The sequence below is a fragment of the Canis lupus genome, chromosome 21 (genome assembly GCF_011100685.1).
Source record: "Canis lupus familiaris isolate Mischka breed German Shepherd chromosome 21, alternate assembly UU_Cfam_GSD_1.0, whole genome shotgun sequence".
Classification (NCBI taxonomy): Eukaryota; Metazoa; Chordata; class Mammalia; order Carnivora; family Canidae; genus Canis; species Canis lupus.
The window spans coordinates 1,338,265-1,362,421 of NC_049242.1; the positions used below are offsets into that span (position 1 = coordinate 1,338,265).

Consider the following 24,157-nt stretch of genomic DNA (forward strand, 5'->3'; position numbering starts at 1 on the left):
AATGGCCTTGGCAAACATCAATCCAGCCTGTTACCAAATAAAGTATGTCCCAGGGTAAATATCCCAAGTGTGTGGGTATAAGGCCCTTTGTTTATACCAGATTATTTTTTCCACAGTGACCAAATCCTCAGTCCAAGACAGGGAAGAACCCAAAGAAACTTAATGGGGTCTGGGAATACATTTATGAGATTATAGCTGGAGGCTGGAACAAAAGTACCTGAGTTATGAACTGGCAGAAAAATTAGTGAAACTCTTGCCTGGGTAGTGTGGAAGATACAAAAGTGTTCCTAATGAAATTATGGATCTAATTAAGGAGATTTAGAGGGAAATGAATATTGAAAGTGTTGACTGACTAGCTTCTTTTAGTTATTCTGTGGCGATGTATGAGAGAAGTAACTTGAACTAAAATAAAGACCTTCATTCTCAGGGAGAACTTAGAGGAAATAAGAACTTGCTGGGTTGAAAAATAAACTTATTTCTCATTTCATCTTCTTGAGCTATAAATGGACCGAAAACAAGAAAAGTCCTTTATATCCACTGAGTATATCATTTAAAGGAATTTTTAACTATATTTTGGTCTTGTGAGTAACAATCATAATTGGAATTTATTTTTATAAATAAAGATGATAAATAACGATGATATTCAGTTCACTATCATACCCAGCGTCTATCACAGTGTCTGGTACATCGAAGCCTCTTCACATAAATGGAAAAAATATGGTCTGCTATAGAATCATTGCTACGGAATGTGTTGACAGTTTGAAAGAAAAATGAGCAAGAATAGAAGAGAAACATTTCTACCTAAACTTTGGGCAAAAACATAAATGTTCCAAATGGAATAATTAATGTTATGTAAGAATTTCTTTTTAAAAAAATTATTTATTTATTCATGGGAGACACAGAGAGTGGCAGAGACATAGGCAGAGGGAGAAGCAGGTTCTCTACTGGGACCCCGACATAAGACTCAATCCTAGGACCTCAACCACTGGGCCGCCCAGGTGCCCCCTATATAAGAATTTCTAAAGATGAATTTGCCAGTTAAATATAACTGTTCCAAGTTTTCTTTCAAAATTCAAGTTTTTCAGGTATTCACATTTTATTTGCAATATTAGTAAATATTTTAACATATACAATCTTCGACAAGTATCTGTATTATTTCAACTGTTGGCTTCGTGAACAAATACTATTATTTTCCCATCCTAATTTGATAGTTACTAATGTTTAGGAACAAGTTTCTGAAAAGTACTTCACTGTACAAGAAGGCAATTTGGGTCACAGAATCCATTTAAGCACTGTCTTTCACAGTCATCAAATTTCTTATCAATACAAAAAATACTTAGAATTTAGGGAATTCAAACACATCAATGTCAGAAAAGACTAACTATTCAAACTATTGCTTAGATTGTGAGCTGAAACAGCAAACTTCCAATGAAGATTCAAACAGAAGAATAGTTCATTAAAACAAAAGGTCAAATTGAATAAATGTGTCAATCAAAAGCCAACTATGAAAAGTTCAAGGTCAAGGACTCTCAGTCAAATTCAACTGACATTTTGAAAGCTAGTCAGGACATTTGATCACAGAAAACTCATTAAATAACAAGGCTTTGCAATTTTATGAATGATAATTCACCAATTCTTTAACGTATAAAAAATCAGAGTTTACTCAAAATCTTAGAAATAATCATATTCTACTACGTATCACTCTTCTTTAACTATGTAATACAGCCTCTGATTATTTCAAGGACTATTTACAGGACTCTTCAAAGCTGCACATCTTTGAATTGATGGCAACACCAATAATCATATATGCATATGTATTTTGTCCTAAGATTTCACATTAGTAGGGCTTGACTTTTTCATTACATGTGGAATTCATGTGTGTGTCTGTCTGTTGTGTTTATGCTGGCTATAAAAATAAAGCATGCAGATCTCTTCCCCAGAAAAAAAGGACATTATTCCATTTTCTAAGCTTATTGTTGCTATTAGAGGAAATATTTATCTAGTTTTAAGAGAAACTTTTAGTATTTATCAAGGTATTATGTATATAAATATATTCTTAGCCATAGGGAAGAATTCTGATTTAAGACTATTTTTCCAGTTTGGAACTTCTTCAGGATAGAGAATTTTCTAATTATAAGCACATCAAGAGACTTTGAGTTATCTTTCATTAATCAAGCAGGTATGCAATATTTAATAGAGAAAAAATGTGGAGCTATAATGTTCCCTCCTGAAAAAATGGTTAGTGTTCATTTAAATTTTAAAAATGATTTTATTGTTACTGGATTCCATATCTGGAGAGTTTTGTTTATTTTAGCCTTTGAAAATCACAGAATTTTAAAATTACAGAGAACATTAGGAGTCATTGACTCTAACCTTTTCATTTTGAAGATGAGGACTCAGAGAGGCGACATGTCTCACCCAACATAATGCAGCTAAATAGAGACAGAGCTCGACGCACATCAAAAACTCGTGACCCCCTCTCCCAACCTGATCTAGTAATCTCTTATCATATAATGATGTCAGTAAGTAGCATAATTTGATACTCTATCATTTCCATGAAAATTCTGGCAGTATCTATTTAAAATAAAAATAATTTATTCCTTTACTCTGCAACCCATTCCTGGAAATCTATGCTAAAGAAAGGAAATTGTTAATACACATAGATACAGAGGTTTAGAGATGTTTTCTATACCATGCTTCTTAATTGTCTCAAAGTAGAAAACAAAGTTAGTATTTTTTAATAGGGAAATACTTAAATAAATTGAAGTATAGTCATACCATGGACTATTATATGTTTATTGAAAAGAATGAGTTAGAAATATATCAGTAACATGAAGAATTTTCAACATTTTTAATAAGAGTAATGAGACACAAAAAAGTATTTAAAATATGATTCAACTTAAAAATATAAAAATATACTTATACATATATGATATTTATAAGATTACAGTAGGACAGAGGAAAATAGAAAAAGTATAATATTAGGATATTAGCAAGCTTAAGTAGGTATGGTAAATGCTGCTTATGGGAGGAGAAAAGTAGGGGGGAATATACATGTATCATAAAAGCAGTCTGTATGATATGATCTCACTTGTGTAACACATGTGTCTATGTATGCTTGAAGACATGAATGAAAACATAATCACAAAAATTAATGGTGATTATCTTAAGGTAGTGTGATTTCCAGGGATTTTTATTATTTTTCCTAGTTTCACTGTGTTCATACGATCTATAATAAGCTTGTATTTTATACATAAGTGGAAAAATCTATCTTCATTTTGGTGAAAATATGAAAAACTGACTTTGATTTAGAGCTGGAAGATATGGTTACCATGGAGAAGCACCAAGCTAAGTGTTTTATCAATTGCAGATATTATAAACTAATTAGCTTGTGTGGCTAAAATGATCCACACATGAACATAGCAATTCCGATGTTCAAATGAAGAGTATCTTTCTGTTTATAACTACAGGTGGTCATTTAGAACTTAGTCTCTTTATGATTTTGCTTCTTTGAAATGATCTTCTTGAAGTATTTGTTAACAGAGTCTTCATATTTTACTTTGTTAAATGTCAGGCTGCTCTACACTACGGTTGTATGTTAACATCTATAGATGCATTATGTTTGTCTTCATGTGATAAATCGTTCTCCATATACTCTTTTAAAGTGTTTTTGAAAAGTTCATATTTTAGTTAATCTTGGGGAACCTGCTTTAATATTGTTTTCTATTATCTTCTTTCCATGCCACTCAATCTAGCATAATTGTGTAAATGCTGGCAACTGCACTTAAACCTCAAAAGCATGTTACCTTGCTTTTTAACATTAAGAACTACTGGTGAGTAACATTGATGACATAATAAATGTAAAACTTATGATGCTAGATGAGACCTCAATGTCTGGTTATTTTATAACTGTTTTTCAGATCTTCAGATTTGACTAGAGCTTGATGTCACTGGGGTGTTCTAGTCTGGTAGAGTTAATCTTTATTTTTGGTTTGGTCAATAACGTTTACTCTGTGTCAACCACCTAGAAATATTTAGTTGTATTTCTTTAAATTTATTTTTGTTACACATTGGATTTTTATACAGACTCATACATAAACAATTTTTGAATTATCTTCTAGTATATTAAGTCATCCAGTTAAATTGATTCTTCAAGTCCTTTTGATTTCATCTATTTAGATTATAATCATTACTAAATAAGAAGTTTTTGGAGGATTTTCTGAAGAACTTTGATGGTATTTGTGGTATTCTTTGGTGTTACCAGATAAAAATCAACCTCATGGAAAATTAATTTTCTGCCATTATGTTCATAGATGGACGTAGTTTGAGTCCAAACTTCAACAAAACTGCCTAATGTGCACTATACTAATTATAAACTTTGTCAAATTTTGCACATCTTAATATTCCTTAGTCATCTTTGTTTTAATCTTCAAATATATTTTGGAGGTTCCATGTGGATATATTTCATGTGAAACAATCATTGAATGTAGAATTTGAAAGTGATATGAAATTGAACTAGTTAATTTTTTCACTTCTACTGTTTTTCTTAGTCTACTGTTATCACAGCTTTATAGGATAAGCTCTTCATTTAATTCTAGATTGTGAGCAGTTTTATAAATATTTTCATTCTCATCAGTTTAAGCTGTAGCAAAATCAGTGATAACAAAAACTATGATACCAACCATTCATTAATGGGAAGCAACTGGAAATGTTGGCTAAAATGGCCTGTGAATTTATTTTGGGTATGGAATATTCAGCATGTTCCTCTTTTTAGACATATTCATAATCTTTTCAGCATTCATTAATAACATCTGCTTTTGTTCTTATCAAAATATTACTAAAGCACAAAAGTCACTACAACAAATTTTTGGAAGAGACATTTAACATAGATTATTTTAGGATAGATAAGGTAGCAAATTTAATTATCTTCAGAATATGCTATTTTTCTGAATTACCAATTAATTCATTTTTAATTAAACATTTCTCTGTTAATTTTTTTTTTTTTTTACTAACTGTTGCCAATTTTCTATTAACAAGTAAGGTGTTAAAATTTCTTAATATTTTAAAAAAGAGAACATAAGCCATATAAAATAGAAAATGACTTTGTATAACTAGATCAGGCACTTTGGCTTAATTCAGTAAAAAGGATCAATTCAGATATTGACTATATAGTCAGAGCAGTTGATATTGTTTGTATTGGTAGTGATAGCATGTGTTATTTTAGTATTGTGTAAGTGATTATATTTCCTAATGCTCAATTTTTTCCCCTATATAACACCACATGTATAATCTAGCTTCTAGTTTTCTCTTGAAAATGATACCGTAAGTTGAAGTTAAGGAGCATTTGGCCCTGATCATTGTGTAGACCGTGTGGTAGACTGTTGCAGTAATGGCCCCAAAGTGTTTCATGCCTTCTTGGATCCAGACCCCTGGGCAACCCCCTCCCATACTCACTGTCCCTTGTCCAGTGTTGCATTAGTCAAGAGACATTAGCAAACATGGAAAAAACAGATGCTTTCAATGTGTATGTGCATTGGAGTTTTCTATTTTGGAATCTGTAACAACCATGTGGCATAACCTGGGCTGGCCTGCTATAGGGTGAGAGACCACTTGGAGCATAGACATGCCATCCTAGCTGCCTTCCCCCCAAGCAACTCTTAGTTAATCTGATAGCTGCCTCCAGATGCATATATAAGCCCAAGTGAGAACAGGAGAACAAACAACCAAGCCCAGCTCAAATTACTGATCCATAGAATTGGGTCACAAATTTTGTGAAATTCTTTTTGCAGCAAAAGCTAACAAAACAGAAATTGGAACTGTAATAGAATGAGACTTTTGTGGATCCTGGGAAAAGGGTTGCAAGTTGAGGAAATGTAAAAAAATCGTGGCCAGAGGACAGATTGTGGTAGATCGCAAAAATGCCTGTAATACTCTGCAGTTCTTCCCAGCAGGGGTCTACTTCCTTACCGTTGAATCTGGTATGGCCTTCTAATAGAATGTGACGGAAGTGACATTGAACAAATCCTGAGCCTAGGCCTAAGGGATCATGATGCTTCTGCTCTTGGATCTTGGAACCTCTATGTGATGAGCCTAGCCTAGCTTGTTGGATAAGAAACATGAGGCCCATTTGTCCCTGTTACCCTGGCTAACTCATTAACATTAGTGCTGCAAAATTGACTAGCAGCTGACTACAGGTACATGAATCAGTCTTACTGAGACCAGAAGCTCACCCCAAATTTCTAATCTAAAAATCATGAGCTAAATAAATGATGGTTTGAAGCCACTAAGTTTTGTTTTGCAGCAAAAACTAATACAAACTATATTTATTTAATGCTCACATCTATATATTAGGATGTAGGATAATTACTCCTTGGGATAATTACTCCTTAATTACTTCCCTCTAGTCATTCATAGGAAACAAAAAGACATGTGTACAAAAAGTATTCACTGATTTTTAAACTGTGAAATATTTTCTAAAGATCTCAACATCTCAACATCTAAAATATAACAATAAACAGATCAACGGATCATTCTAGTCAGAATTTTGGTATGAGACTACATGGGGCTGGAAAAAGCAATCAGAGAAAATGCCTCCCCCCAACTCCCACTCCCCAAAAAAATGTTGGCTAAGAAAAAGTGATTTTTGATATATTTTATCTGGTTATTCTTTTTTTTTTAATTTATTTATATGAGAGACACAGACTGAGAGAGAGACAGAGACACAGGCAGAGGGAGAAGCAGGCTTCTCGCAGGAAGCCTGATGTGGGACTTGATGCCAAGATCACGACCTTAACCACTGGCAGGCGCCCAACCGCTGAGCCACCCAGGCATCCCTTACCTGGTTATTTTTAAAGACAAATAGAATCATCTTATTGAAATGCTTTTATCTCTAACACTAGCTAAACTTATTTTAAACACTAAAGACATTGCAGTAGCCTATTCAGAATCATTGCAGATGTGATGGACAATGAGCAAAGCATGTTACAGTTCTCTTACTTCAGTATTCCTTATTACTTAAATGATGGATAATGACAATTAGACTGCAGATTTCAGAAATACTTGTGTAAAATACTATCACTATATTTAATAAGTATTTTAAAACAAATTTGTATGTTTTATTTGGGGGGCTATTAGTAGTTAAAAAGGATAAATGATATTTTATAGTTTCAGTTAGGCTTCTTAATATGAAATACTTGAATTCTTTAGTACAATGTTATATCTTCACATGTTAATGCATTGCAAATGATTTTAGCTAATTTTGCTTCAAGACTGTTAATTCTTGGGGATCCCTGGGTGGCTTGGCGATTTAGCCCCTGCCTTCGGCCCAGGGCATGATCCTGGAGTCTCGAGATCGAGTCCCATGTTGGACTCCGTGCGTGGAGCCTGCTTCTCCCTCTGCCTGTGTCTCTGCTCTCTCTCTCTCTCTCTCTGTCTCTCATGAATGAATAAATAAATTTTAAAAATCTAAAAAAAAAAGACAATTCTTTGGTTTTGCAGATGTATAAACTATCTGATGAGAAAAAGTTTGATTTTAGATAATTTAAAAATTACCAGTTAGATTATTACCTTACCTTATACTAGTTGATTGAATGACCTTTAGTAATGAACTTAGTAATAAATTCAATTGGACATTAACTAAGTCTTTCTGCCAATGATATACTTGGCTATTAATTCGAATTTCCCTTTTAGAGTTTACTTCTCCCAACAGTACAATGTCCTAGTCTATAACACTTATCACATTAAATAGTTATTTAAAAATCTGTCTTGACTAAGAGTTCTAGAAGAAAAAGATCACACTTTACTCAACCATATGTTTTCTGCCCTAATGTAGTGCTATACATATTGCCCGTAACCATTACGTTTTTGTAAAGTGAAAAAAATGTACTAAAATTTGTGCTGGTACTGGTATATTCCTTTTATCTTTGGTATGGTAGTTTAACAGATGAGCAGGGAAATGAGAAAGTCATTATGAGTATAAAATTATATTTGTTTATATAATAACTAAATTAACAAATAATCTCAGGCATGATACCAGGTGCTCGAAATGGTTAGCAAAATAGATGTGATTCCTGTCCTTACAAATATATATGATTTAGTAAAGGAATAGATGTGAGTGGAAGCAGAAATTCTGATTTTAGCCTTTTCCTTAACTGTTTCATACTTTTATAATTGCCTCTAAAATAACAAGCAGCCTCCTTAAATAATCACGTACTGCTTCTCAGGAATTATTTCAATGACCCTGAATATTGAATCTCAACATGGCAATAATTAATTTCTTTTTCATATACTCCATAAAAAGCTTCATGCAATATGTAAATTTATGTAAAACACACATACTTATGCTAAGAGACATACAATTTATCCCTGGATTTAATTTGGAAAAATATGGCTTTTTTAAAAAAATTTTTTACTAGGAATGTAACTTGCTTTAATTGAACCAAGAATGATTATGGCCATTTACATAACTCTCAAAGTGATATGAGCAGCTTTCTTTACAATGCGATTTCTATAGTAATATATTAGATGAGGTTTGCTTTAACTATAAGATCACCATTCGTTATTGGAATTTGGTATACAGAACCTCAGTATCTTTCATATTTTCCTCACGCTCAGTCCCTACATGGAATGCCTTCCCTTCTGTTTCTTTTCCAGGCATCACTTGCAATACTTATTCTCCTGTAAGACTAGGTGGGGCTCCTTGATCAGCAGGGAGCCTGCTTCTCCTTCTCCTTCTCCCTCGGCCCCTCCCCCTTCTACTGTGTTCTCTCTCTCTCTCTCTCTCTCTCTCTCTCTCTCTGTGCCTCTGAATTAAATAAATAAAATCTTCAAAAAAAGACTAGGCTCAGGTTTTATTTAGTTTGAAAAGTCTCCTTTGCTTCCACAGGTTGGACGATGTGTAACTTGGATTGAATTCCCTAAGCATACTTCTTCCATTGCTCTTGCCATATGTCAGTTTATGTGCCTGCTCCTCTGTTAAGACTCTATTCTCCACAAAGGCAGTGCTCTATCTAGTTGTATTCATATTGTTCTATATCTTTGTTATCGATTACTACGGAGCCCTCAGTTCCTGGACAGGTGCCTAGTGTAGAGGTGCTTAATAAGTCTTTGTGGGATTAAGATAAATTCAAAATTCATCTACTGTTAGAGATCTTGATACGGCTTCTTCCCTCCTCCTTCCCATCTGAGGATGTCTGCCCAAATTCTTGCCTCTGTGGAATCCACTGTAGGAAAAGGACTGATAACTGGGCAGGAAGGGCTGTCAAAGACTTTATATTAAAAGTCTTATTCCTCCAAACAGTGACTGATAAAATACTCTATAAAATCATTAATTCTTTGTTAGAGATAAAGGTGTGATTTCCAAATTCTCTAAGTTGATCTTTTCCATTTCTTTTATGTGAGGAATACCAGACAAAGAAAGGTAGTGAACAATAATAGCCCAATAGTTATCTCAAAATTTCTTCTTCCTCCTTTTACAAGATAGAAAAAAATATTTGAGAAGCTACCTACTGAGTTATTAATTCTAGACTTGTAAAGTTCACTTTTGTATTGTAATATGATAAAAATAGTCCATGAAAGAATCTAGAGGATTTTGAAAAGCTAAAAGCTAAACACATCATAATACTTAAGTATGCTTTAGAATTTAATACAAAATGACGCAGAAAGGGAAACTGTCTTTATTCTTTAATACCATATAAAGTTTAGGATTTTTTAATAAGCAAACATGGTTCAGTTTACACTTTGAAACACTATTGATATGTAAGTATTATGTTTTAGACTGATTCATATTATTTCTCAAAGTTATTTTCAAAGAGTTAGTTTTTCAGAGGCCTATTATTTTCAAGATATCGTTGAAATTCTACCTTTATTTTGCAGTCTTTTATTTACTAAGGCTTTCAAAAACTAAAAACAATAATCTTGTGTTATATATTATTCCTACAAGCTAAAAATTCTAATATCAAGGGCCTTATTATACTATGCACTTCATCACTATGCAGGTTAAATTCTATCCCTTGGATACATATATACATGTAGGGTAATTTTTAAAAATAACAACAAACTTATAAAATATATCATCATTGCTTCAACTTGATAACTAGAATCCATTGTGTATTTCTCCTTCATTACCAACTGCTGTGGCTATTATTTCAAATAATAATAATAATAATAATAATAATAATAACAATTACTTTTAGCACAGTATCAAAAATATTTAAATTTTCATGTGAAGCAAAATGTATAAAACCATTGATCACTGATATTCGTTATAACGTCAATAGAAGTTAGAAACTTTCCTCTGCTTGGATGCCTGGGTGGCTCAGTGGTTGAGCGTCTGTCTTTGGTTCAGGGCATGATCCTGGAGACCCGGGATTGAGTCCCACATCAGGCTCCCTGTATGGAGCCTGCTTCTCCCTCTGCCTGTGTCTCTGCCTCTCTCTCTCTCTCTCTCTGTCTCTCTCTGTGTCTCTCACGAATAAATAAATAAAATCTTAAAAAAAATAAAAGAAACTTTCCTCTGTTAACAAAAATAAAAAGGATTTAGATTTAGATAGTATTTAAATAGTATGGTTGACATCTGTTTCTAAGTGGCCTACTCTCAATGGCTGGTTTTTTAGTTCATCTACTCCTACCTTTGCCAATTCCTTTAGAAACTCTACAAATATTTATACAGTATCTAAGATATTTTCTGCAGAACAATGGTTGTAACCCTTGTATTCTCATTCTTTACTTCATCTTCAGCAGTAAAAGCAATGGAACATAATTCATCTCATATCCATTTTGAGAGACTGTTCAAAGGATTAAAAAGAGAAGTTGATAAAAATGAATTCATGCACTATAAAATGATTCAATTACAGAAGCCAGAAGAGTGAGCTTTAATTAATGGGAAAACACACCCACAGAACATCTGAAGAGGCAGTAAGGGAAGGTATTTCAAGATGTTTTTCAATTCAATCTCAGTAACATTGTGAGAGGATTTTTTTTTTTTTTTTTTTTTTTTTACAATTTGGAGGTTTGATCTACAGAACATATGATTTTAATGTTTTAATAGTGATCAAATAAGTAAGGTAGAAATAGGCTGAGTTGCCCAGCTAAAGTGGTAAAACTTTAGAGGTGAAATAATCTCTTTATGTCTTCAATTTTCAAAATGCCATAGTGAAGAATTACAGATAGTTTTCATTCTTCATATCTTTGTTTTTTTTTTTTTTAAGATTTTATTTACTTATTCATGAGGCACAGAGATAGAGAGGCAGAGACACAGGCAGAGGGAGAAGCAGGCTCCATGCAGGGAGCCCGATGTGGGACTCGATCCCAGGTCTCCAGGATCAGGCCCTGGGCTGAAGGTGGCACTAAACTACTGAGCTACCTGGGCTGCCCTATTCTTCATATCTTTGTTTCGAAACATCAAACCATATTTAAAACAGCATTCATGGCAATAACGTTTTAAACTCAAAGAAGCTTGAATAATAATGGTGGCAGTGTCATAAATGTGCCTATGTTGCCCAGAACCTCAGTAGTGAGGCCCTTCATCTTTCTTCCTTCCTGGGGCTCAACTGCTTTATTCATACACCTCTTGCCTGATTCACAATGCTGTTCTGTGAATTGAATGAAATAATACATATAAAAGAGGAAGGCTAAAAGTTCTCTTCATGATGTAAAAGTCTATTACATATTTTAGCTTAGGTCTTAATTGGATAAAAAACTGTTTCAATTTTATTCTAAAATGATTAATTAACATTGAAAAATCTGTTTTATAGGTTTACCTTTAAAAATATACCCAACAGAAACATCTTTTTCACAAAGTAACCGGAGATGGCTCATGATAGTAAAGTTTACAAATATTAGAAAAAAAAACTTACATAGTATAAATGTAACCACATAACCATAGTATAAACTTTATAGGAGTGAGTGATTTTATTTATTTATTTATTTATTATTTTTTTTTATTTTATTTATTTATTTATGATAGTCACAGAGAGAGAGAGAGAGAGAGAGAGAGGCAGAGACATAGGCAGAGGGAGAAGCAGGCTCCATGCACCGGGAGCCTGATGTGGGATTCGATCCCGGGTCTCCAGGATCGCGCCCTGGGCCAAAGGCAGGCGCCAAACCGCTGTGCCACCCAGGGATGCCGGAGTGAGTGATTTTAGATGAATATATGAAAATCTTCCCAGCAATGAGAATAGTTGACTCACAAATTTTAAATCGAATGGATATTTATGATAATTTAACAGTAAACTTACTGAAAAAATAAGAAATTTAAAATATTATCTCTCTTTTCTTTTGTGAAAAACAAAAACACAAATAAAAACACCCAGCAATGTCCACAATAGCCAACTGTGGAAGGAGCCTCTGTGTCCATCGAAAGATGAATGGATAAAGAAGCTGTGGTCTATGTATACAATGGAATATTCCTCAGCCATTAGAAACGACAAATACCCACCATTTGCTTCAACGTGAATGGAACTGGAGGGTATTATGCTGAGTGAAGTAAGTCAATCTGAGAAGGACAAACATTATATGTTCTCATTAATTTGGGGAATATAAATAATAGTGAAAGGGAATAGAGAGGAGGGGAGAAGAAATGGGTAGGAAATATCAGAAAGGGAGACAGAACATGAGAGACTCCTAACTCTGGGAAACGAACTAGGGGTGGTGGAAGGGGAGGAGGGCGGGGGGATGGGGGTGAATGGGTGACGGGCACTGAGGGGGGCACTTGACGGAATGAGCACTGGGTGTTATTCTGTATGTTGGCAAATTGAACACCAATAACAAATAAATTTATTATTAAAAAAATTTAAAAATAAAAATAAAAAAATAAAAACAAAACCAGCTCCTACATCATAGGGTATTTGTGAGAAGTAAATGAAATAACATTTGAAAATTTTAGCATGTTGCCAGGTGTCTTGTAGGCATTCAGTGGATGAAAGCCATTATAATTGTTATTATTATTATTATTATTTTAATTTTTATTTATTTATTTATGATAGTCACAGAGAGAGAGAGAGGCAGAGACACAGGCAGAGGGAGAAGCAGGCTCCATGCACCGGGAGCCCGATGTGGGATTCGATCCCGGGTCTCCAGGATCGCGCCCTGGGCCAAAGGCAGGCGCTAAACCGCTGCGCCACCCAGGGATCCCAATTGTTATTATTATTAATCTCTGTGCCCAAGTGCTTTCCCAGTGGTGGCCTTTGCCATTAGCTGTGTCAAGTTTCAGAGAAACAGATGGAGACTCCATTAAGGAGTCCCGGGATCTAGCATCATGTGGGCTCCCTGCTCAGTGGAGAGACTGCTTCTCCTTCTCCTTCTTCTTCTTCTTTGACTCATTTTCTCTCTTGCTCACTCTATCCCAGGTAAATAAAGAAAAATCTTACAAAAGAAAAAAAAGAAAAAAAGAAAAATCTTACAAAAGAAAAAAAGTTGTTTGGTAACAAACAAGCAACACTCTTCTAGGAACTTAACATCCGAATGACAGATATGTCCAAATTAAAGTACAAAATCATCCCCATCATCAACATCCATCCCTCCCTCCCTTGAATCTGTATAGCACTTAAAAAAGAAAAAGAAAAAAAGGGGGGCTTCTGGGTGGCTCAGTTAACATGGTTGCTGGGTCCCAGAATGGAGCCTCTGGTTGGGCTCCCTGCTCAATGGAGAGTCTACTTCTCCCTCTGCCTCTGACCCTCCACTCACTTGTGCTTGCTCTCTCTCTCTCAAGTAAATACATAAAATCTTTAAAAAAATTGTGCAAAAAATGAAGAAAGTAGAATTGAGCAGAGCGTGTGTTTAACAATAATTCATTCATAGCAAAGGTTTCAGTTTTTCTTTTATAACCATCCCTAAGTATTCATCATCCCTACACTTGGGCATGGACTAGAGAGCTGGAGCATAACTTGGGTCAAAACACTCTTTTTGGCTCAGGGCAGTTCCCAGAGCGGAACTCAGGTGAGAGCTAGTAACCACCAATAGTTTCAATGGCTTAGAAAAGGAGTACCTAAATTTTGAAAGAAGACTCTGGGCAATAGACCATGATATCTGCCAAAATGGCCTTATGGTATCTTCAGTTAAAATGGACACAATTAGTTACCCTTCCTAGTGCAACTCATCTGAGCGTCCACAAATCAGTATGATTAATGAGAGAGAAACACAAGAAAACAAGAGGAAGACAGTGGTATTTTAAGAAATTGTCAATATTTGAATAATAACCTTTTAAATAAATAAAAGCAAACACTGTATGCAAAATTGGAGTATTGAGAAAAAAGAAGAGTAATAGGCTTTGATGATAATATAGGTACTCATTTCAGTAACTTGGTGAACATATGATATATATAGAAAGTTTTATAGCTTTATGATTTAAAGATATTTTTATTTACGTATTTGTTTCATACATATATAATTTATAAAGGTATTTGCTGTGTTATAAAATAAGTCGTTATTAGATTGGGACAGGGAATAGTTTTAGAGTCAGTATCTATTGATTACTCATCAATGTACAGTTGCAGGACAACTGATAGAAATTTAGAGTAATAATGAATAGATACAATGGAAATTCTAAAATGAAACTCAAAATATTTGTTTAATTTTGTGTGAAAATTTATATTAGAGGCTTGTTAAGCATATTAAAAAACTAGTAAGTCTAAGTAATTTATTATTGAAAATAGAATTAGGTGAGAATCCATTATAATAATCATCACTGAAACAAATTAGACAATGATCAAAGTTAAAATCGATGACATAGTTTTAAAAACCAATTGGGGTCTATCAATGGTCACATTTCCAAAGAAACAGGTACTTTATTCCAGATTAAATTGATGCTTTAGTTGGATTAAAAACAACCAACCCACGTTTACATGGGATGGAAAAATAATTTTGGAGAAAAACAAAACTTCCAAGAGGAAAAAATTATGGAGTCCTAGACAGGTAAGCACTTCTTAATCTCTTAACCTCTGAAGATAGTAAACTAATAGCATATTTAATTTCTGAGAATTACAATCCAGGAAAGCAAATTCTACTAAGAGGTAAGGAGCGTTTTCTAATTCTCATTCTCCTCTTTCCCAGTCCAACAACCTGAAACATCCCAAAGCTCTGATGAGAATCTCTAGAAAGTATGGTATTTTATCCCCTCAGATCACAGAACACAGGCTGTTGATCAGATTTTTCCTGGCATAGCCTACACGAAAATTGCCTTTCTTTTTTTCTGTCCTCTCTCTCTCAGAAAAACAATAACAAAAAACTAAACTTGTAGTTCACTAAAAAACATTGAGGGGAAACTAGTAAATTTTCATATCACCCATATGCTAGCTACATACATGTATCATAAAGCTAAAACAGGTGTCAATAATGGACCTTTAAATGAACAAAAAAGCTCTGTATCTTCATCATAATACCGCACTCAGAAAGTTTGTTTTTGTGGACTATATTTAAATGAACAAAATGAGGCCTGTGGATTTGGATGGCTAAAAAGTAAACAGAGTTGGATAATCAACATGGTGTTATTACCCAGTTGTGATCCTACTGGTATTACTACACACAGATTACTCAGATGACATCTTCAAGAACTAAGGAGGGTTTTCCAAAAATAACTGTTTTAGAGGTCACCTAAGCAAGTCCCCTTTCATTCACTTCCAATTTTGCTTAAGTGCACATCCAATTTTGTGTCAAAAGTGAAGAGCAAGGAAATAAACCATTCTATTTTAATAACAGGATTTAACAGCATTTTATGCAGTTTTTAACTATATTAAAATCTCTGAATCAAATAGTTGGCTAAGCTGAGAAAATACTTTACATCAAATTATGTTTTCATTCAGCAAAGATCGCCCGAGTGGCTATTCTGTGAACATCCATAGTGCAAAGTAATAAAAAATAAAACCACATGTTACAGCATGTTAGCTTCTGCTTTTAGGGAGTCCAGTTAGCTTATTTCATGAATATATAAAATATTATAGAATAATAGATTTTAATGGCATATTTTGTTCATGTTCATAGGACTACATGAAACATATATATCTACTAAAAAAGATGGGCTTTCCTTGTTGCTATGGGAACTACTACTCTGAGAAGTTAGTGAGTGGGTGGAAGAATTTTCTCTAACACGAACAGGGAGAATGGATGTAGTACATTTTCCTAGAACAGTCTGAAAATTCTAAAGCCTTTGAGGATAATCTCTCTCCTTCTTAGAGACCAAGATTTGATTGGTGATTATTCTGTCCTATTAAAATGACAAAGTAGCTTCTTTTGTTAAATTAGTTGAAAGACTGGAAAAGAGGCTATAAATCAAATATGAGCCAGTCAAAACTTTCTATTCTCTGCAGAGAACAGCAAGTTGGTGGATTACCAAGATGCTGGGATTCACAGAAAGACAAAGATCCAGGAGGCAAGTAACCAAGTGATAAGGAAGGACAAGCCCTTTCCTTTATCAGGCAGGGAGAAGGTGGGCTCAGAGTCTAGGAGAACATCCTAGAAAGTACAAATATTACTAGTGAGTAGAATGAGCTGAAGAAATTGTGTGCCTTTGATACAGTTACTGATCCTTTGCTGTTTCATACACTTCCTGATTAGTTACTAAGTGCCTGAGATTATACCTGCTAATATGATGAAGGGGACACAGCCAGCGCTTGAGAGGTCCTCAGAACTTTGTGCCTTAGTAAACTCTGGCAGTGTGTCCGATGATTTCATTAATTTTTACATCAACATTGATTCATCAGGAGAGAAATTGGTATCAGGTGAGCACTTACTGTCTTCTATTCCGAGACTTTTACAATGCTTAGGAAATAGATGTTAATTCCTAAGAAGATAAGCTAGGAACAGAAGTAACCATAATAGGAAGAGTGACATAGGCTAGAACCTTTCAGCTAATGTAAAATCCTTATGACACTAAGAAATTTGTATTCCGGTTTCTTTTTATGCATCTAATACTTCACAAAAGCCATGGATATGAATCATGTATGTTGTCTTATGATTCCTGTGCTTGATTTACAATTTATCATAGATTTTCCTAGTTTCTAACACTCAGGTATTCAGATCTGGTTGGTAATGGAGTGAACTATTTCATAGGAGTGAGTTCCTCATCACTAACAATGTTCCAGCAGACACTAATATATGCTGATGGAGTATCAACTTAAGACAAACTCTATAATCTCCAATATCCCTCACAACTCTGAGATAAATATCTTTTCCCATCTTAGGTTGCCTTTCGCTTTCTTCTTTTCCTATTCTAATGAGGTTTAGGTCAAGTAGCACCTTCTCCTCAAATAATATTACTTCATATAGTTGTTATGAGGAATTGATAAGCTATTGTGTGTTAGTATATATATATAAAACACATATTTATAATATATAATATATATAATATATATAGCACATATTATGTGTGTGTGTGTGTGTGTGTGTGTGTATCTATTAGCTGAGTACTTGGCATATAAGAGGTACTAAATTAATTACTTGCCTTCCTCCAAAGTGATAAAAATTCACATTAGTCTGTTTCTTTTCTGGCCTCCAACAATATTTGGCTATAATAATAAATAGTAATCACTTTTACAGTCATATTTTTCTTGAATTACTTAATATTCTATGCTATTTTATATTTCTTAAATATTAGAACCAAATCATCCTTTTATTTTTGTTTCCCACAGTTTATTAACAAGGGATGAATACATATGGTCAATGAATATGGAAAAGGTAAGTTTTATAAAGAAGGACCAATAAATAATGCTGTTTACAAATCACACTGTATTTAATCTTGTCACCCTAATGTATTATTCACATGGCCTGGAAAAGTCTTATACTTCAGTTTCCTCATTAAAAATATGGGGTCAGGGATCCCTGGGTGGCTCAGCGGTTTAGCGCCTGCCTTCAGCCCAGGGCCATGATCCTGGAGTCCTGGGATCAAGTCCCACATCAGACTCCCTGCATGGGGCCTGTTCCTCCCTCTGCCTGTGTCTCTGCCTCTGTCTCTCTCTCTCTCTCTCTGTCTCTCATGAATAAATAAATAAAATCTTAAAATTTTTTTTTAAATGGGGTCAAATATCCCTACCATACCTTCCTGGATACATCGTTACAACCAGACATATGAAGGACCATTCAAATAATGCACTTTTACTTGGTTGCCCATTAGTTACAACTTAGAATGTTTGGCAAATTCACAGTGGAAAGGGCAATTCTTCTTTAGCAGACCATCCTGATTACAAATGTTTAAGTTATTACTCTTCCAAAAAACGGAGCAGATTGCAGGCTGCCATAATATTGAGCATAACTGTTCTTTACATATCATAATGATTAAAAATAGCTTACATGTGTAATGAATAATTAGGAATTTCAAATCTCTGAAAAACAATGCATGACTACAGTTTTCCTTTTAAGACTGCAGCTTTGGGGCTACCTGACCATGTTCAGGTGCTGTCCAGACAGCCTAAAGGATTAAGAGGTCTTGCAGACTCCTGACCATTATAAACAACATGTCAAACACAACTGCAAATGCCTTATTTGATAATAAGATGGTTATTTAACACCAAAGCTTTTAATGGTCAACCCTTCATTGCTAAAGCAGTCTAGAATGAACATAAGCTGTCTAAATTGTCTTCCTAAAAAACAAATCTGAATCACATGGGCTCTGCTACATTCCAAATACAACCTCAGTTCCATGGCTTGAAAATCAGTGTCTTTAATAGTAAGGTCTCTGCTGCTTTAAAAAAAAAACAACTATTCAAAAATATTGACTTATTGTGTACTATGTGCCTTCACTGTGGTGTCAAGGCCAGTGGTTCCTCACTGCTCCTGAAACATGTTGTAAACTCTTCTGCCTCTCTGTCTTTGCTCTACCTGCTTGCTCTGAGATACAGTTTATTCTCCTCACCATCTGGCAGGATCCTACCTCTCCAGGTCAGGTTCAAATTCCAACTCCTTCTGCCAACCATACCCACACGGTTCTCTGGTGATAACACTCCTACAGCAGGTCACTAGCCCATCCTGCACTGTATCCCTTAAACTGTGTTCTATTAGGAGTCAAGGCCTGAGTCTTTTACTTTGATCCTCCACAGTACTTAGTACTTAGTTTGTAAAACTGAACTGAAATTAATATCTTAAGAATAGCTTCACTAATTTGCCAATTTAGTTAATTCATATCATTGTCAAAAAAGTGACTTGGGTGAATTGGATTAAATGTTTATGTATGTATTAATTGGATTGCTTGGACTCTTTTAACAGTGGTTTTAGTAATTTGGATTCACTTCAAATCAGTCAAATTATTGGATTTGTGAAACATGGAGTAAGTAAAAAGGAGCAAGGGAAATAGAAACATTTCCATTATAGATGTTTTAATTTAAATTTCAATGGAATAGCTATTTTTTTTTAACTGGATGTGATTATATGTTTATCTACTCACTCTCTCATAATGCAGTGTGAAAGCTATTTTATTTAAAACAGCAGTGCATATAATAACATTGTATATAGATGTTATGATAGCTATACATAACAATGGTCTACAGCTTTACCTAAAAAGCAATGACTGTGGGGCAGGCTGGGTGGCTCAGCGGTTTAGCGCCTGCCTTCAGCCCAGGGCATGATCCTGGAGACCTGGGATCAAGTCCCATGTCGGGCTCTCTGCATGGGGCCTGCTTCTCCCTCTGCCTGTGTCTCTGCCTCTCTTTCCCTCTGTGTCTCTCATGAATAAATAAATAAAATCTTAAAAAAAAACAAACAATGGCTGTGTATAAAAGATAGCAGTACACTTAGCTGAAAAGTAAAGAAGTTCATGAAGCGGTATTTTGCCACCTACAAGATGCTAAATATCAACAGCATTGGTACTCCCCCACCCCCACCCCCACCCCACCCCCGCGAGAGTTGGTTGATTCACTTGACACTATGCAGTGTTAATGGGCTTAAAATTACACCTCTCTTTCTTTTCTGATTTACCCTATTCATTCACCCACTGGTGGGTGAGGTCCTGGGGCAGTTAAATCAAAGGCATACTTGATTCCTGTTCCTGCTTGAGTCCCTGAGTCTGTGTGGCTTCCTTACTCTGTTGTGCCAGCCTAGACCCCTGAGTCCCTTCGATGGCTCTCCTCTGAAACTTAGAGCAGGCCATAGATCGCCTTCTCTCTGAGCTCTGTCCTGTCCCTCTTATTTCCAGAATCTTCAGCTGGCATCTCAACAGAAAGTAGCCTACAAGTCCAGAAGCCTTCTCAAAACTCCCTAAAGCTTTTATAATACTTTTACTTCTTCTCCTAAAACATATTATTTGGGGGATAGAATGTCTTTTTCTTTTTTCTCTCTGATTTTTCAATGTCATAAAATGGAATTTTATCCAGTGTATCCTTGAAGCCAGACAGGGCCCAATCAATGTTCAAGATAATTGAAAGAGGAGGAGGATTTCTTTTACACCTTGCAGTTTTGGAGCTTCCAAATATTTTTAAGTACATACATATTTCTCTTAATTATTCTAAGTATACTAGAATGATGAATGCTAAATTATATTAAAGCTAAATATTTTTCTCACTTCTCAGTATGATAATTTGCTTTGTTTTTTCTTATATTCTATAGTTTCTTATCCCTTATGTCATCAAGAGCCTAATTTTAATATGACTCGTTACCATATGGGTTGGCACGGATTAAGGAGTCAATTTTGTACTACTTAAGGGCAAGAATAGCATATATATAAAAGGAGGGGAACAGCAGGTGTTATTAACTCCCAACCTTAAGAAAAATATAAAAGGTATATATTGCTATAAATGAATGATACCAAACCAGAGTGATAATGTCTAAGAGGCAGAAACAAGGAAACATAATTTTACCAGGACAATTAATTTCTCTGTTGGTATTTTAAAATAGAGAAGGGACCTGTTTACTTGGAAAAAACCCACCAATATTCATTTTAGATATTTTTTACTTTCTATATCTGATCATTCAAAATGAATGTTTACAGATAATCCTAGGAAGATATATATTGTCTGATATATTTTCCGTTTCAAATGTGATATTTTTGTATCACATTTTTCTCGTTCTGTTTCTTTGGTTCACAATCACGAAGGAAATGTTGACCGCACGTGAAGGAAAGGAAAGTCACAAATTAGAGGAAAATGAGCGTAATTTAGCATGATCTAAATATTTTACATATAACATAATCACTAATAATTAAAATTAATTTATCTGGTTAGATAATGTAATTGGTAATTATTTCTTATATATATAGTGTCTCCCATTAATTTCAAAAAATAAATCAGGGTGAAAAGAAAAATGTAGAAGAACATGTTTAATTGTGATTACATTGGCAAATGCAATAAAGATAGCTCATCATTATTCTTCTACTAACTGAAATTTATCCAGTTCTAAAGTGAGAAGGGACGTTGGAAATTTTCCAACTGCAACTCATTCACTTTACTCCTCTATGAGTTAAATGCCCAGGAAAGCCAAGTGACTGGCTTTTTGTTACAAAGCTAATTAGGGACTGCGCTGGGACTTGACCCAGAAAATTCCTGACTTTGGGTCTAGGATTTTTTTCCCTGTATCATATCACCTGTAAAATAAAATTCAGTCTAAACTGAGCTTTACATATGTTTGGTCTTACTACAGCTGTGGTTTTCTAGTGTTTCCCAAAGTGTCTAGAGAAGAATAAATGGATAATAATAGAGAAGCATTTTCAATTGGATTTGGAGGCATAAATTGCATTTGGATCCATATAAAAGGAGTATTTCAGCCAAAATATCTCTCTGGTACCTTAGTTCCATCATCCTTCTCATTTGTCATTATGTCACTATTTTATGTTAAGAGTGTGGGGAAGGAGGTCTTTTTTCACTTCTCTATTGACAACACTGTGGTGTTCTATAGGATTTGGTTCAAAAGATCTCCACTGTATTCAGTTGACTGCCACATAGATATTACAAAGAAAGAACTTGGTAGACAAGAAACAAATATATCTGTAAATGTTTATCTAAGGCTGACATGTTGCATGTTTATGCTCTAAGCTCATGTTTAATTCTTGTGAGGAATTAAAGAATATCCAAAATTACTATTTCTTGAGGAATAGGACAAGCAGGCTTATTTCATTTATTTATTGAGTCATAATTACTGTTAACCCTGCTTTAAATAACAGTATTATGTAACAATATGACTTTTAAGAAATAATATGTAAATATATTGATAATATTAATCAAGTAAATAAAAGTGGGAAAAACAGATTTGCATAATGAAGAATTTCCAATTTCTTACTGGGTTTTAAAAAAATACTTTCAAAAAAATAAAAAATAAAAAAATACTTTCAACTTGATGTAACATAAAATAATGAAAGAAAATAATTGAATCAAATTGTTTTTTTTCCTATTTTTCCTTAACATTTCATAGATAAGAAAGATTTACATTTAAGTGTAAATTTAAAAAATCATTAGTACTCAACAAATAAAAGTGTATTAACTTACGGCCCTGATGCTTTCAAAATGTCCACCTTCTTTCTCGAAATCAATAGGCTGTCCTTTTAGTGTCCAGTAGAAAGTAATATCCAAACTAGCATCATGAATTGCTTTGCAATTAAGGACAATGCTTTCTCCCACTGTTAACTCTGTTCTTTTAGGAGTAAGTTCTATTTTTGTAGGTTCTATAGAAATAAAAATACATTAATTAACATAATCAACACATAGTATTTCCCTGTATTTATATTTTCAATAAAAAAGAAAAATTTAAGCAAGGAATCTAGACAATGCAGTTGCTCTAGGTGCACATCTTTAAGTGAACTATTATTAGTTGAAATACTACTTTTTTGTGTGTGCTAGGACATTTTACTATGCTTGTGCAGGGGACTGATGATTTAAAAATTACTATTCCATTAAGAAGTAAACTCGGACGAAAAAGGTAAGAAAATACATAAGTATAAGCAGCATTTGGCATTCCTGAAGAGAGAAAATTAGAAAAGAGAAGCCATAGCCTCCCTGTCTACCTTCAAGGATCAACCCATATAAATAAAAGGATTTTTATCATAAAAAAATGTTCCATATCTAAGGAGGAAAAATTCAGGTGAGTTCACTTCTTTAAAGGTTATAGGAAGCACTGCCCTCAAATTACTATTTTAACAGAGATAAAAATATAATACTGTTATTATACTGACTTATATTGGCTTTATACTCTACAAAACCATTTTATGAATAGAAAAAAGCACTGATAGCTGATTATAAAATAATCACTTTTGATAAATTGTGGATGCTTTAGTTGAGATCCAGAAAAAAAAAAAGGCAAATTATTGAAGGGAAAAATTTTTTGAGAAAAAAATTTGAGTGCTTGATTACTTAATGATTCAATTAAATTTTTAAAAATAGATACATTTTTATTGTGTCGGGACAGCTTTGAAACAATAAAGGCTAATACTGCTGTACATCTAAGGGTTATTTAAGCTAGTTATCAAATAATTGACATTTTTTTTTCATAAAATAGGGAGGTGATAGAGATAGGATTTTGATTTAGTATTTTTTCCTAATTAGATTCCTGATTATAGGTGCCTCAAAAAGACTGAAACAAATGATTGAAAGTCAGGTTAATTTTTCTATTTATTCTCTGTTTTTGGCAATAGAATAGTCTGATGAAGCAGATATTCCTTGTGGCTTTCTAAGTTTTGGCTTCATCAGAGAAGACAGATAATATTGAAGTTTAACTTTGTGAGAATTGGAATGTTCTGAGTAACTAAATATTTCATTTAACTCTGATTAACAGAAAACTTTTTTGTTAGTTATTATTTAAAGATGTCTGTGAATCCAGCATTGCTTAATATGACAATGATTGTTTAGTACAATAAGACACAGACTAGCGGACAGAGATGGATTCCCATAATGTATGCTATAAATGAAGTCATCTTTTAAATTATCTTCTTTTCTTCCGTTAATGTTTGCTTCTTTTCTAAAATATCAGAGTGCTGGCTATTTTAATGACATTTTTATTTTTAAAGAAAAAAACTCAACATTTCTATGTTTTCGTAACCAAATATGATTCACTATATAATACATGCCCACATGGAAAAAGTTGATTGACAATACAGTTCAGTTGTGAAAAATCTTTCTTTGTCAACTGATGTGATTTTCTGTCTAACATATGGGATTTTCTTAGTAATAAACAATATGTAGTCTCAAAAACTGTCCTATAGGCCAAATTCTAGTTCATGACAGAAATAGAAAACTAATAGAAACATTTAACT

The 24,157-nt window shown here is 33.9% G+C and overlaps 1 protein-coding gene across 2 annotated transcripts in view; it reads right to left on the reverse strand.

Annotated features, from left to right (window-relative positions):
- The window catches only part of CNTN5 (contactin 5), a 1,277,333-nt gene that overhangs the window by 125,699 nt on the left and 1,127,477 nt on the right, over positions 1-24,157 (reverse strand). For both annotated transcript variants that reach the window (XM_038568215.1, XM_038568216.1), the window contains one exon: positions 22,398-22,573. In XM_038568215.1, coding sequence (XP_038424143.1) covers positions 22,398-22,573 — 176 coding nt within the window. The remainder of the gene's footprint in view (positions 1-22,397; positions 22,574-24,157) is intronic.